Source organism: Eptatretus burgeri, unplaced genomic scaffold, assembly GCF_056783735.1.
Source record: "Eptatretus burgeri isolate ZD-2024b unplaced genomic scaffold, Ebu_testis_v1 Ebu_testis_scaffold_158, whole genome shotgun sequence".
NCBI classification, from domain to species: Eukaryota; Metazoa; Chordata; class Myxini; order Myxiniformes; family Myxinidae; genus Eptatretus; species Eptatretus burgeri.
The window spans coordinates 1-16,121 of NW_028222108.1; the positions used below are offsets into that span (position 1 = coordinate 1).

The 16,121-nt window shown below is 44.0% G+C and overlaps 1 protein-coding gene across 8 annotated transcripts in view; it reads left to right on the forward strand.

Moving 5' to 3' along the window:
• The first annotated feature begins 707 nt into the window (after positions 1-707).
• Positions 708-16,121, forward strand: part of LOC147007456 (membrane metallo-endopeptidase-like 1) — a 68,403-nt gene continuing 52,989 nt past the window's right edge. For 6 of the 8 annotated variants that reach the window (XR_015054170.1, XR_015054171.1, XM_085867114.1 and 3 more), the window contains exons 1-6: positions 708-839; positions 3,166-3,327; positions 5,537-5,617; positions 8,066-8,152; positions 15,298-15,416; positions 15,859-15,927. Coding sequence is in view for 6 of the 8 variants with exons in the window: in XM_085867114.1 (XP_085723240.1) it covers positions 3,174-3,327; positions 5,537-5,617; positions 8,066-8,152; positions 15,298-15,416; positions 15,859-15,927 (510 nt within the window). In the remaining 2 variants the exon portion in view is untranslated. Of the gene's footprint in view, positions 840-3,165; positions 3,328-5,443; positions 5,618-8,065; positions 8,153-10,169; positions 10,529-11,429; positions 11,530-15,297; positions 15,417-15,858; positions 15,928-16,121 lie in introns of those variants that run through there. The other 2 variants (XM_085867119.1, XM_085867120.1) reach the window with 2 other exon arrangements.

Sequence of the window (16,121 nt, forward strand, 5' to 3'; positions counted from 1 at the left end):
CATTTGTCAAGGATAAGTTCAAAATGACTTTATTCCCAAAGAAGTAGAAAAAAAAAGTTTTGAAAAAGTACAGGGGGATCGAAGATGCATGAAAGGGTGTTTCGACTTCAACAGAGTGTGAAATATCCCGACTACAACATGCAACTCAACATGGCATGTCAATGACGACAGTAACCACAACGACCGCAAGAGACGAAGGGAAACAACAAATCATTCACACTTAGGGGGCTGTGTTAGGATGTTATCAATGTAAATCGTTGAGTTTGTCTTCAAGGGTAATAAATATGCATGCAACATGCCTAAGACAACAAGTTCTTCCTGGAAGCAAAATATTTTTGAACTTCACTCCTGGTTCCAGCTTTCGCTCTCTCTCTTTCTCTTTGAAACAACACGCAGCACCGCTCTCAGGAGTGTCTGAGGACATTCCGTGGAGTGAAGCAAAGCTGATGTCCCTTCTTTCTGTGTCAACTGTTCTCGGCATGCTGAGTTTCACTTTATACTCCTGGGAATCTGATCCTGATGTTCTGTTCTCCTATACAGAGCGTCGGTGCTGCCGAAGCAGTTTCTTGTCAAGGGTTATCCTGGGTGGTTTGCCATTGCCTTCATAGCAGTATTCATAGCTGTGATGACAATATATAGCTGTGTTGAGATTCAAACTCAGGCGAGACAGCTTAGCGGAGAGGGTGCAGACCTTGAGGCCATCCTCTCCTGGGATTAAGACTGAATAACTAGTCTGTGCTATGACTGATACCCAAGGAACACATTTTCACTTCTCTGTTTCTGTCAATGTCTTTCAGAAGCACCGGAGAATTGCACCAGTTATGAGTGCACAAGGGCAGGTATGTATTGTTTCCCGATTGAAACCAGTATTGCTGTAATCTTTAATTTGGAGTAATCAATGTTGGGAGAGGTAGGATAACAGCCACCTGCCCAATGCACACACAACTCGAACAGCACTCGGTAGAGCACATACCTCCGCCAGGCTGAACAGTTCATGTTTTGTATCCCACTGATAATGTCTCCTACCGGTCCCAATGAAGAAGAAGAAATACTATTACCCACCGTGTTGGGGTCTAGTCTGCAAAATAAAAGGAAAAGCCATTTTCATTCACTGATATCTTTTGTCGATAAGAAACCAATAATGACAACTGGGATAACAAACTGGAAATAAATATTAGTTTGCTTTATGTTAACATCATCTTTTTATGGAAGCACAGCTGTACTGCTGATGCAGTGCCCTGTCGCAAGTCAGCTGGTACCATAGACTCCGATAGAGAAGGACTGGAACCTCCCATGCTCGGGGTTTGTAACATGAGTCTGAAGGATTAACTTGAGTCTGGGGCTTAAATGACTTCTAGAAGGGCTAGAGACACGATCTCGAGATCCATATAGGGATTTTTGAGGACGGCGAGTTTAATAGTGTCATTTTCAACACCACCTGAAGTCATCTTCTAGGTCAAAAGGTCATATTTCAAGGTCAAAAGGTCATATTTCAAGGTCAAATTACTGAATTTTGGTATTTTTTGCCCGTTTTTGTGTCCAACTCATAAACGGTGAGAGATGGCTGATTGTAATAAGATGCAAGTGTGTGGAGCTGTCAAACTTTGATATTTATTGTCATATATCGTATTACATAAACATTATATGCATGTCACAACACTATGCCTATTACAACTATATCTATGTCTATCACGAGTTGGAGAGCTTTTCTTGCCTCCTGAGGCATCCCAAAGCTTTTTCTTTGTCACTTTCATTGAGGACATGAGCTTTCAATAGAATGTTAGCAAAAGTAGTACATGCAGCATTACTACGAGCTAAAGGTGCATCTACAGAGGATAACAGCTCAGCAAAATGAAATCGGCAACGCATTTTAGTCTTGTCATACAAATTATAGGCATTATGTACAAAAAAGACGGTTGACATCGTCGGCACACACAATCCACCGCTATTCAAATTATCTAGAAACTCAGATGACACCTCGTTACCATCTTCATCATCAATGATCTCCTCCATACTAGTGCTATCGCCATATTTATGAACAAGGTGTCCGGCCAAATCAACTACTTTATGCTTCAGGGCATTGTCAGACCCCAAGAGATCCTGAGTGTCTTGAGGAGTAATCTCGTCAATGAGTTCACTTCGCTCATCTGGATTTATGGAAGTTGTACTGTTCTTGTCGCAATCAATCACACGAGAACTAGATTCGGGCATAATGTCATGCTTAATGAGTGTTTGCAAATTTACAACTTAAGCTGTAGCCATAATGTCAACGACGTCAATGTAGAAGTTTCCATCGCTTCTTTGCCTGACTTGGCCGAAAAACTTTTCCAAGGCTTCATCTGCAAATATAGCAGGAAGAACGTAGTCAAAGCCTTTCTCTGCCAGAAGCAATTTGGCAGCATCCACATTATTACGTGTGGACACAGTGAAGGCTTCAGCAGTTTGCTGAGTTAGCTTCAGCTTACGACCACCACGTCCTTGCCATGCGCAGGTAGATATAATTTGGCAGGCCTGCTCCAGCCTCGTGAAACTTGCACAGTCTGCTGTCCAAGGCTATCTGGATTCGTCGTGCAGATGGATAGCTGAGAAACGGTCTTTCACGTTCATCATCTTGAACCACTCACTCATTATCTGGGTGAGGATGATTGTGCCTTCGTTGATGCTTCGTTGATCTATATATATATATATATATATATATATATATATATATATATATATATATATATATATATATATATATATATATATATATATATATATATATACACACACACACACACACAAACACACACACACACACACACACACACACACACACACACATATATATTTATATTGTAGCTGTTGTTTTTGTCAGGTTTAGTTTGAGTACAAAGCTGATGTGGATGGGCTTTGCATTTTGGGATGCCTTCTCGATTATTTTTATTTTTGCAACATTTTGTATGTGCACTCAATTTTGACTTTTACCCCTCATCGTTTCAGTGCTGTTGTCATTGTTATTGCTGTTGTTTTATAATTGTTCTTTAATGGTTATCAAAAGTCTCTCTCTTTCTTTCTCTCTCTCTCTCTCTCTCTCTCTCTCTCTCTCTCTCTCTCTCTCTCTCTCTCTCTCTCTCTCTCTCTCTCTCTCTCTCTCTCTCTCTCTCTCTCTCTCCTTTTCTTTAGCGGCTGAGATGATACGCAGTATGGACATGACTGTAAAACCATGTGACGATTTCTACCAGTATGCCTGTGGTGGTTGGCATCGGATTCACGTCATCCCAGAACAGAACCCTCGATACAGCAACTTTGACATCTTGAGGGAACAACTCGAAATTGTCTTGAAAGGTAACGTAGTAGCGTCAGCATAGAATCTGCTTTTCCTTTAAGTATAGCTTATGTGAGATGCTAACATAATGAAGTTTCATTTTTACAACTGCTTGTGGCCTGTGATACAGGCCTGGATGTAAACTTTTTCTTTTCTTTTCTTTTCTTTTCTGCTGTTTGTTCTCTTTCCCTGTTGTTGAGGAACTTGACAATATTTCTGTACACTCAAGCTGACCATGAGTCATGATGCATTTTTGATCCACCCACGAATGGAATGACTTAAGAGTGCATCATTTTGGAAATACAGATGGAAATGGATTTCCCTTCAACCGATGATTAAGTCTTCTCAGCTGAGGGTTTTACATCCCATGTGGGGAATGATCATCGTTTTTCCAGTGTCGTCTTTGACATTCTCAACCCTTCCCTTAAGGAAGCCATCTTGATCAAATAACACGTTAGTGTGAAATACCGTCCACAAAAACAGTTGAAGTCTAAAGCACTGATGGTTTTAATGACTGTCCTTACAAGGTGTTTCAATGCAGGAGGATGCTATTTGGCCCAATGAGGCCTGCACAATTGTTACCAACCAATGGTTGTCCGTGTTCTGTCTGTCATATAAAAGGAGCCGTGTGTGCGTCGGCCCGTACGTGCGTGCGAGTTCCAGACCCCTCTATACCTTTCGACCCATTGACACCCAAAGACCCCTTAATACCCAAAGACCGTTTGGAACCTTAAGAACTTTAAGACCCCCAAGACCATGATGTCCCCCTCCCCTACCAATGCCCTTATCACCCCCAAAGACTTTTAAGACCTGAAAGACTTTCTGATCCCCACGACCCTCAAGACTCCAATACCATAGCAACCCAAAGATCCGTTAATAGCTTGAAGACCCTTCAAACCCCTAAGACCCTTCACACCCCAAATACCTTCAGACCACTTTGACCCTTTAGACCCCAAAGAGCCTTAACAACCACAAGAACAATTATACCTCTAAGACCCAGACCCATAAGATGCCCACAACTATTGAAGACCTCCCAAGACCCTTTAAAACCCCCAACACCCTTTAGCCCCATTGGACCCTGCAGACCCCAAAGACCATAAATACCCCAAAGATACTTTAAGACCCTTTAGATCCTACACACCACATTAGAACCCTTAGACCCATAAAACTTTCTGCCTGAGGGCTTTCTGCAGTAACACTTGGGGGTCACCAGTCAAAATAAAAAGTCCCCCCTCCCCCCCATTGATAAATCAAGCGAAGAGGGTGAAAAATAAAATTAATTGATTAATTAATATGTTCTGTTTTTTTTTTTTTAGGTTCTGCTCATCTTGGTTGGTAGCATAGTGAAAAGTCCCATGTCTTCTTCTTTCGGCTGCTCCCGTTATGGGTCGCCACAGCGGATCATCCGAATGATCCGCATCGTGATTTGGCACATGTTTTACGCCGGATGCCCTTCCTGACGCAACCCTGGTCGCCTCTTACGACACAGGGATATGGTACACCTATTTTAACCGGGGTATACACCGGCCCAGTATACTGGTACTCATTTCGCCGACCTCGGAAGGATGACAGGCTGAGTCAACCCCCTGGTGTATTAATTCAGTGGCCCAACGGGGCTTGAACTCAGGACCTTTTGGATCCCAAGCCGCTGCCCTAACCACTTCGCCAACACCAGGCTCATTTCATCATGTCGTCCCATGTTGTTGTTTTTTTAAACACAGTTTTGTTTATTTAGCTGATATCTTTCCAAAGAGTGAATTAATTACTGCTTCCATGGAAACATTGTGTGTGTGTGTGTGTGTGTGTGTGTGTGTGTGTGTGTGTGTGTGTGTGTGTGTGTGTGTGTGTGTGTGTGTGTGTGTGTGTGTGTGTGTGTGTGTGGTGTGTGTTTTGTTCAGAAAGCAAAACTTTTTCTCTTCGCAAACTCCACCCCCCAAATCTCTCAAACTCCTCTCACTCCTCTCACTCCTCTCACTCCTCTCACTCCTCTCACTCCTCTCTCTCTCTCTCTCTCTCTCTCTCTCTCTCTCTCTCTCTCTCTCTCTCTCTCTCTCTCTCTCTCTCTCTCTCTCTCTCTCTCTCTCTCTCCTCTCTCTCCTCTCTCTCCTCTCTCTCTCTCTCTCTCTCTCTCTCTCTCTCTCTCTCTCTCTCTCTCTCTCTGTAATAATGAAAATCCAGTCACACGACAGTGATGAAGTCACACCTGTATTTTACCGCACATCTGTACAGGAGAACTGGAAACACTGGATGAATCAGCTGGAGAAGCGGTGAAGAAAGCACGCACACTTTACAGATCATGCGTGGATATCGGTGAGTACCGACCGATGAAACTGAGAACAAAAGCCTCATTATTATTCAAACAAATAAATAAATAAATAACAGGTGTGAATTCAATGAGGTGTGAGCGTGCTGTACATTTTATTTATTTATTTATTTATCTATTAATCTTTATTTGTTTTAGATATCTATTAAATCACACCTGTCGTGAAGAACTGACTCACTTTGCTTGAATAAATTATTTTCCTTCATCTTGCGTTGTTAAGTATTCCAAGTAAATAAAAAAGGATTCCAAAAAAAGCAAACTGATTGATTTGGGAATAGCAACACCAAAAGGTATGCAAACACGGTAGAGATGGCAACATGAAAATCGGAAAAGTCGATGTACCCTCCATCTCCTGTAAATGTATACACATCGTTTATTCTCAGATCTAAGTAATCTATACTCTCTGCAGTGAAAGTTTTTTTTTTTAATGTTTTCTTCTTTTTTTTTTGAATAATGAAATTGAAACATAGCTGCGTTTCATGATGCTGGCGAGTGAACAATGTACAGATGGTGGACAGCAACTGTGGCCAGAGCAAATGGTGTTTGGAGATAACATTCGCAGCATTCCTCTCGAGCCTCGCAGCGCCCCTCAAACTCGGGGTGGACGAGCTCACGTGTACAACCGGCGACCTTCGACGCATATTCCAAGCTGACTAGTTGAGCCCGTGGTTTGAAAAATGGCATAAAATTCCAGCAGGAATGACCCAATGTCAAATCTTCTGTTTTTGACTCATGACCCGAAGTCCCCACCCTCTGGGGCATGGAGCGGCAGCCAAATCCCTAAAAAGGTTACATATTTCATGCATGCCCCAACGTTGAGTGCACGTACAAAGTTTCATGAAAATAAATCTTTTTCAATGTGCCCGTAATTGCATTTTTTGGTATTGGACCTTTTGACCCCGTCCCCAGGGGGCGGGACCAAAAATGATCCTGCTCTCGCACATTCTTGCCACGTGCTGATCATAGCTGCTAAGTTTGGTGAATTTCTGCCCATTGAGGAGGAGATAACGTGACGGACGGACAGACAGACAGACAGATGGACGGAGTCATAGGAGTCGATTTTAATTCAAAATAAAATGAATAAAACCGAGTTTTTTTTTTTTTTTTTTACTCAACATTTGATATTGGATTATCCGTGGTGGAACTTTTTGCCAACTTTCAACGTTGCTTTCGGGGGGGGGGGGGGTTTGCTATGACGCAATCGTCTTTGCTCAAATTATCAATTAATTTTGATCATCAACACAAACCTTTTGTGAGACTTACTGTATGTCAGTAATGTTCTTCCAAATTAATTCCCTCTTTATTTGGACCAACTTGCAAAAACACCCATAACTTCGCTGATGGGAATACTAAAGGGGGAGAGAGAAAAAGAGGGAAGAGGGGGAAAGGGGTGGGGGATGGAGAGAGGGGTTGAGGAGAGAGAGAATGGGGAGAGTGAAGAGGTGTAGGGGAAAGAAGAAAGGAGAGAGAGGGTAAAGGAGCGTGGAGTGGTGGGAGAGCAAGGTGGGGTGGGGGAAGGGAAGACGGTGAGAGGTGAGATGAAGGGAAGGCAGACGTGCGGTGAAGCATTAATTACGATTCATACCGTTTCATCAATATAGTTCTTCATAGAATAACAGTGAAGATAGAAACAAAATAATGTCTGAAATCCATTTTCTACCAGTCATACTATAAACATGGTGCGGAGACAAAACCTGCCGGACGCATCCAGAGCCAAGCTGTCCGGACGCAAACACTGCTCGGACACATCCAAGGACAAACTCCCGTGTGGACACGTACAGAGACAAACTCGGTTCCAGGGACAAACACGGCCCAGAGGCATCCGGGGGCAAACGTGGCCCAGACGTGTCCGGGGAGATACACGGCCCAGACTTGTTTGGGGACAAACACCCATCCAGACATAACCACTGTCCGGATATGTCCAGAGACAGAGGCAGACAGACAGAGATGGGAGGGGAGAGTGAGAGAAGTGTGGGAGGAGGGTACTGCACTCTATTGGGAGGGAGTAGAGCAAGAGAGAGATGATAGAGACAGATAGATAGACAGATAAATAGATAGATTGGTAGATAGATGTGGCTAGTGGAGTTAGCAAAGAGAACATTATGCTTTATGAACAACACACACACACACACACACACACACACACACACACACACACACACACACACACACACACACACACACACACACACACACACACACACACACACACACACACACACACACACACACACACACACACACACATACACACACACACACACACACACACATACACACACACACACACACACACACACACACACACACACACACACACACACACACACACACACACACACACACACACACACACATACACATACACACTTATTCATATCGATGTCGGCTGGTTCTGATTGTGTTTGTACCAACATTTTTGTGTGACCATTCAGCTTTGCTTGAGGAGCGAGGAGCAACCCCATTGCTTAAACTGCTGGAGCACGTCGGAGGGTGGCCTGTCGCATCAAAGTCATGGAATGGTGAGTCAATACAAGAAACCAAGTCGTGTTTCCAGCCCCGCCAGGGACCGTTCACTTGTCGGACATGCAGTTGCGAAATGCCAAAGCGGTCGCTTTGCGGATGGCCCAATGAATGAGGCGAATAGTAAGTGGTGTGCAGCACCTCATGACTCCGAAGGTGATTCGACACCACTCCAGTTATTTATTTGATTTGTTAATCAAATTTACAATCTGTCCTACAGCAATTATGAAATGTATCGAAACAGCTCAAACAGTGTGGCAGGATGTGGAACCAGGCAGACATATGCTATTTAAAATTTCAAAATATACAAATAATTTGATGAACCAAGACAAGACAACAAAAACGGAGAATCCCACAAGAAAGGTAGACTTTCACAATTAAAAATAAATATATAACACTTGAGAAGGCAGTGAATACAACCAAGGGCACCATGAGCACACAACTCACTCACATCGAACCTGACCATGTTTTGAATGAATTGAGAATAACTTGACCACAGGTGATGCTCTACCCCCTCACAGATTCCTCACACATCGGCCTCTTTGTCCACCCTAAGTGCATGTAGTTTTACGCCTCAGCTCCCTGAACAGCTCAGCTCTGCCATTCAGCCTGGCCCTGCGACTCTGGTCAATGGTATCCAGTCTCCCTTGAGAGACAAAATTCTACCTCACCCTTTGGTGAGTTCCAAGACATCTACTGGCAACATTAAGGACGGTGGTCTTGAAGGCACTCCACAACTCTTCAGAACCACCCAGAACCCCCAAATCTCCACTCAGCCTGTTCGCAAACTCCTCATCTACCCTCTCATCCTTGAGCTTGCCAACATCCAGCCGAGGCTGGGATGGTACCATTCTCCCGGATTGAAGGTGCAGCTTCAGAGTTGCTATAACAAGCCCGTGGTCAGTATTGAGGAACTGAGCACTCCGGTAGACCCTGCAGTTCTGTTTCATCCTCCAGCGACCATCAACGAGGACATGGTCAATCTCCTTTGCCACACCACCAGCGTTGGAATACCAAGTCCAGCAATGAGCTTATGGGCGCTGAAACCATGAACCAGCCACCCTAAGTCCATGACTTCTTGCAAAGTCAAGGAACTTAGTGCTATTCTGGTTCATAGTTCCTGACCCATGGGGACCAACACACACCTCATAACCGTCCCTATCAGTTCCAGTCGATGCATTGAAATCCCCCAAGACGAGAAGTGTATCTCGTCTGGGACACTGATCAACCACAGACTCGAGCGTGGCGTAGAATGCATCCTTCACGGTGAGATCACTCGCCTCAGTCGGAGCATAAACAGAGACCAGGGAAATGACACCGAAGGAGTGACGAATTCTTCGTCTCATAAAACGCTCCTTGACCGGTGTTATCTCAATTATCATTGGAGTCAGCTTATTGGAAACAGCCACAGCAACTCCTTGGGTATGGTAACCATCAGAGCGACCAGACTAATAGTAGGTGTAACCACCCACCATGATCTCGCCGCAATCCGGTCTCCGAACCTCAGAGAGAGCTGCAATACCGATGTCCAAACGCTTGAGCTCAGATGGTAACAGAGACAGGTGATCATCCTCTCTTAGGGATAGGACATTCCAGGCACCCACCCGAAGTTAACCTCAGGTTAACCCAAGGAGGCCGCCGTTTGGTGGACGACACCTCAGCACTACTCCGACACACTCTCCCGCAATCTGACCCAGGAATATTACCCCGTGGTTTCCCTCCTATCGTCAAAGATTGGGGGTCCCGAAGGCCTTGCCCCCATCCCGTCATCCAGTGAGCTGCCCTGCGAAGAGAAGCTGCACAGGAGGTACTCCCACGGAGTGGGCTTTCAGATTTCTTTGCATTTTTGTGTTTTGCCGAATGAAGGCTTTTACGGTGGCCGGAGTGCAAATCCTGCCACCAACCTCCTAATAAAAGTAACGCAACTGCAGGAGGACGTCCGCAGAGACTGTTGGGGACTAGATATGGATGGCCATTGGCTCACAAGGAGCTCCTCCACCCTTTGACCGGTTTTGTTTTTAAGGCAGTTGCACATAACTCCACTGGCGTGCAGCTTGAGGCTCCCAGTGTGTGAGCAGGCAGCTGAACAGGCATGCTGATGGTGAGCAGGTAAATGTGGGCAAGCAAGCAGGTAACCAGATGAAGGCAATGGAGATCTCTTTCCTTCAGCAGCCACCAGGAGCCAGAGCCCAAGCCCAGCAAATGGCATTGAACAGCACCAACTGCACCGACCACCAAAGAACACCCAGTGCTCCTACTTTTACATGCTCCCTTGTGCTTCGTTCTCTCTGAAGACACTCTCCACACACTCCAATGTGCCGCCCAATCATGGGGCTAATGGGAGCCTTCCTTACAGAGCCTCCACCAATCACAAGGTGAGTATCAGCACTCACCAGAGAGCAAATTGGCAGCCTTGATTCAGCTGGCCGTCTGCTACTAGCACACATGGTGCTGCATTTTATTGGAGCCGCAATTTTATAGTGGAGCCCTCCATAATCTAGCCCTGGTCCAGCTGTTTCAGACGGGGAACACCAATTGAGACATCCTTACCTTATCTGAGCTCTAATTTGAACTATCCCCGTGTCCCCATGAGGGCCGTGCATCAGACAACTTAACCCTAAACATAGATTTATACAAAAAATGCTTGTAAACCTACATGAGCACACAGACCATGCTCAAGCCTTTCTTCTGTGTGCCCAACCCACTCACTGATCCCATGAACATAACAATCTAAACCTGATGGTTCTACGACGATGTCTGAACAATAAAGCAGACTTTTGGTTGGAAGCGCCTTCTTCTTTAAAAAAACACAAAATAAGAAATATATATATATATATATGTATATATATATATATATATATATATATATATATATATATATATATATATATATATATATATATATATATATATATATATACACTTCCGGGAAAAGTTTTAGAACACCCCCATTTTTCCAGTTTTTGCCGAAATTTAAGCAGTTTAATGTTTCAATATACTCTGAAATTTAGCATTGAACAAATAAACAATTGCAGATAAAAAAAATAAATCATGGAGTTGTTTTGTTGAACAAAATTTAATCTAAATTTTTGACTCATCAAAGTTGCCACCTTTTACAGATATAACAGCCAAACATACTTTTGGCATTATTTCTACAATGGAAATCAAATATTGTTCGGAAAGTTCTTTCCAACACTGTTGCAGCAGTTCCCACAAATGTGTTGCACTTGTAGGTTGCTTTGCTTTCACCCTTCTGTCCTGTTCATCCCAAACCAGCTCGATGGGGTTTAAGTCTGGAGACTGTGCTGGCCATTCCATCATTTGAAGCCTACCGTCTTGTTCTTTTCTTCTAAGGTTGTTCTGACATAGCCTGGAGGTATGTTTTGTGTCGTTATCTTGCTGTAGGATGAACCCCTGACCAACTAGGTGTAGACCAGAGGGTATTGCATGGTGCTGCAAAATGCTGTGTTGCCCTTTTGGTTCAGGATGCCAGTTACTCTGTGCAAGTGACTAACTCTGGATCCAGCAAAAGGGCCCCAGATCATCAGGCTTCCTCCTCTATTGTTGGCAGTTGGTATCACACACCGAGGAACCATCGTTTCGCCGACTCGACGGCGTACAAAAACCCTGCGTGATTGAACCGAAGATTTCAAATTTTGATTCCTCGGTCCATAAGACCTTCTTCCAGTTTTCAGTCGTCCACTGGCGGTGCTTCATGGCCCAGGCAAGCCTCTTTTTCTTATTTTGCCATCTTAGCAATGGCTTTCTTACTGCCACTTGACCTGTCGAACCTGCAGCTCAAAGTCTTCTCTTCACAGTGGACCCCACAGGGACTTTCAGGACCTTACACGACAGGGAACTTTCAGGAAGGAAGGCAGGGAATTTGAAGAAGGTGTGTTTGGAGTGGATTAACGGGGGAAGAAAAGATCTCGGTTTTAGATGGGGGAAGATAAGAGGTGGTGGTGAACAGCTGTTTTGAACACCTGGAGGGAAGAATGGTATTGAAGAGAGTGTGGGAGTATATTCCAAAGGTGGGGAAAAAGAGGAATGAAAGAGTGAAGGTGATATCGCAGACAGAGAAGGGGGCGAGATCGGAGAGGAGACTGAAGAAGAAAGAAAGACCACTGACCTGCCTGCGGTGAGAGAGTGCGTGGCCCAAAGACTCAGCCTCACCGCGGAAGATACCAATGATCCTAAATGCCTTGGCTTCCACAGCAGGAAGCCGAGAAAAGTGAGAGGCAGGATCACCAGCCCAGACGGGAGAGCAGTACTCCATCAGGCTGCAGGCAAAAGCTTTGTATGTGGTCAGGACCTCAGGTGGGCCAAGAAAGGACTTTGCACAATGGAGGATTCCCAGTCGGCGACTGGCTTTGGAGGTCTGGTTGGAAATGTGGCTTTCCCAGGAAAGATCATGGCAGATAGGTAGACCCAGAAGCTTGAATGAAAGGACTTCTTCCAGTTGATTATTGAGAAAGTAGATGGGGGGAGGGGGGGTCCAAATGTTCTTTAAGGAGAGACAGAGTGAGAGTGTGAGATTTGTCCAGATTGATAGACATGTTCCAAGTGTTGGAGCAGTTTGTGATTTTACCCAGATCTCGAGAGAGCGAAGAAGCTGCTGCTTGCTGATCTGAGGGATGACAGATGGTACGGCAGAGGGTGGAGTCATCAGCAAAGAGATAAAGAGGATTTTCCAGACAGTCGGAGAGATCATTGAAGAAAACCAGAAAAATAACAGGGCCCAGAATGCGACCTTGAGGAACTCCAGCCTGGACAGGAAGAGGGGATGAGAGAACTCCATTTAGGGACACACATTGGCTGTGACAGGAGAGGAAGTCTGCGAGACATGAGTGGAGATGGCCTTGGATACCATAGGAAGAGAGTTTGGTGAGCAGGGCAGGCTGCCAGACCGTGTCAAAAGCACGTGATATGTCGAGGGAGATGGCTCTGATTTAATGTCCCGCATTGAGGACCTCCATCCATTGTTGGGAGAGCAGAAGCAGCACATCCAGGGAAGGGTGGCCTGGTCTGAAACCAAATTGATGATCGGAAATCAAGCCGTTGGAGAAGAGGAAGGAATTTATGTCTGAAGCGATGATGGATTCCACAACCTTGCTGATGATTGGTGGAAGGCTGATTGGTCTGTAGTTTCAGGGATCTGTTTTTGCACCTTTTTTTCTGCAGGGCGGTAATTTTTGCTGATTTCCAAGTAGATGGCACATGACCTTGAGCAAATGAGAGGGTGAACAGAACAGAGAGAGGGTGAGCAAGAGCAGAGGAGCAGATTTTTCGGACACTTGGGCTGATGCCGTTGATAATTTGTCTCAAGAAAATGTAATGAAACTGGAAAGACCCATGAAGATTGCCCTGCGTGCGATGCGAACAGATCTTCCATCGATTTGTACCTTGCACGAGAAACACACTGTGTTGAAGGTCTACCAAATAATGTAAGACCAAGCAGAACCACTTCACCGTTGTTTTTGTTTTGGTCGTTCAGACATTCGCTTTTGTTTTCCACTTTCCTCTCATTGTTGCTTTAGACTACCTTTTGCACCACATTCTATTCACATGTTTATTGCGAGTGTGGAAAGGATGGGATACATCCCAACCCCTTTCTCTGAATTTAATTTAATTTGAATTACATTGAATTGAATGGCCAGTGGAAGGAAAATTTCCATGTTTTTATGTGGATAACAACAAATACAAGCCGGTAGGCGGCCATGGGTCGCCGAGCATCCGATGACCTTTGATCCCTGATCGGAGTTAACCTCGGACTAAGTACTTACGAAATTGCAATTGAATCGGTTAACCCGTGTATGAGCAAGGGGGCTTTGAATGGTTATTTTGCCAGAAAAATACACTCATTGACCTTTGACCCCTGACAAAGCCGAGATAGATCAATATGTTCTGAAGCAAACTTGTAGTACTCATTGAGTACTCTGTCCCTATGAACTTTAATTCGTATTGGTTAATCCGTGTAGGAGCAAAGGTGCCTTGAATGGTAATTTCGCCAGAAAAATGCATTTATTGAATTTTGACCCCGACCTATTCGAGAGAGGTCATTATGCAAATGAGAAAAGTTGTAGTACTCATTACAGTCGATAAGCATGTAAAGATTAATTCGATTCGGTTCAACCGTCTTGGAGCGAGTGTACTTTTAATTTTCAGCGGGAATGCTCAAAGGCCCTCGGACACCCAAGTTGAGAGGGTTGCCATTTGGAAACTTTTAGATATAGAACAAAATGAATGTCAAATAGCGGATAGGGAATCACCTAAAGATTATGCATATCAAATCTCATCCAGTTCCATCTTCTGATAACTACTTGGTATCAATTTGAATGAAAAGTACCTAAAATGCGGTTTGATATCGGAAATCCCCAAAGTTCGAGGGGGTGCTGTAGGTGAACAAAGATATAAATCGAAAATCCGGCTCGTTCGTTTGTGCACAATGCATTTCAGATGATTAGTGTGAATTTTCAAGACCATCTGACCATAACCCAAGGAGGAGTAGCATTTGGCGCGAAGGCACGTCCGGCTCTCGCATATTATCGATTTTTGCACTAATTGACCTTTAATCCCTGACCTAAGCAATATCGGTCAATATGTCCTGAGGCAAAGTTGTAGCACTCATTGCGTGCTATGAACCTGCAAAGTTTCATTCGGATGGATTCACTCACCTGGTCGCTAGGGGACCTTCAATTTTCGCCAATTTTCGGGCATACCCCATTTGTAGGGGGCGCTGCAGGTAAACTATTCCATATATCACAAAAAACGGAATATATTTGGTAGAGCATCTCCTATCGATGATGCTTGCCAAATTTCATAAGCCGACGTGGGATAATGGCTTTCGGAATTGATTTCGCGTGAATGGTACCGATTTTGAAGGTTTTTCGGCTGTTGCTAGGGAACCAATGCGTCCCTAGCAACCATCACAATTTCCAAAGCACTAGGTCATAAGATATACCTACCACCGGAGTTTGGTCAAAATCAGCCCACGTTTACTACCATTTATGCTGATGACAAACGAACAAACATCCAAACAAACAGACAGAATTACTGACAATAAGGGTCATCTATTTCGGCGACCCAAATATTCGAATATCTGAATGTAGAAGATTACTAATTTCAATTTCCTGAACCAATCCAGAGAGCTCCTGGAACTTGAACACACAGTTGGCTCAACTGAACTCAATGTACAACAATAGAGAAATCATCGACGTCACAGTAGACATCGACTCAAAGGACTCCTCCATGTTCGTTCTCCAGGTCAGAAACACTTATGCCCATGTTTTATTTATTATTTTATTCTTTGATGGCACCACATTTTATTCTCACATTTTTCCTTTAAATTGCATGAAGCGATGTTATCGGTATCTTGTAAAATAGTCACTTAAAATTGACATTCAGATTAATTTCAATGAAAGGATCTTCTTTTTTCCTCTCTCTTGAGCGGTAGAAACGGTTATTGGGAAAAAAATAATTAATATATGTTTATTTTGCCATCAGTATATCCTGAAGGTAAACAAAACAAAATGGGGCAGCATTTATGGCTGAGTAGTCTGTAATATTCTGCCATAATGTATGGAATGTTCAAAGAATGGAAACATTTCGCCTCTGAGTGTAAAATAGAGTTATAGTGTGATTGTTGACATCCGTATAATCACGAGCGACGTACTGTACGGAGAAGCCAATCATCTCTGCATGACAGGTTGATCAACCAACTCTGGGCCTACCATCACGAGACTACTACTACTATGAAAATGGTCATTATGAAAAAGTAAGTCTTCTTGAATGACAATATAATTTTCATGAAATAATTTAAAACTTGGGAAGTGCAACACGTTACGTACGACACAGAATTCCAGTGAAAAGGAGTGCCCTCTCCCTTTGCCCATTTTTCTTTTTAATTAACAGGATGGAAGACTCATATGGGAGCTGTCACACACACACATCAACATACAGACAAGTACA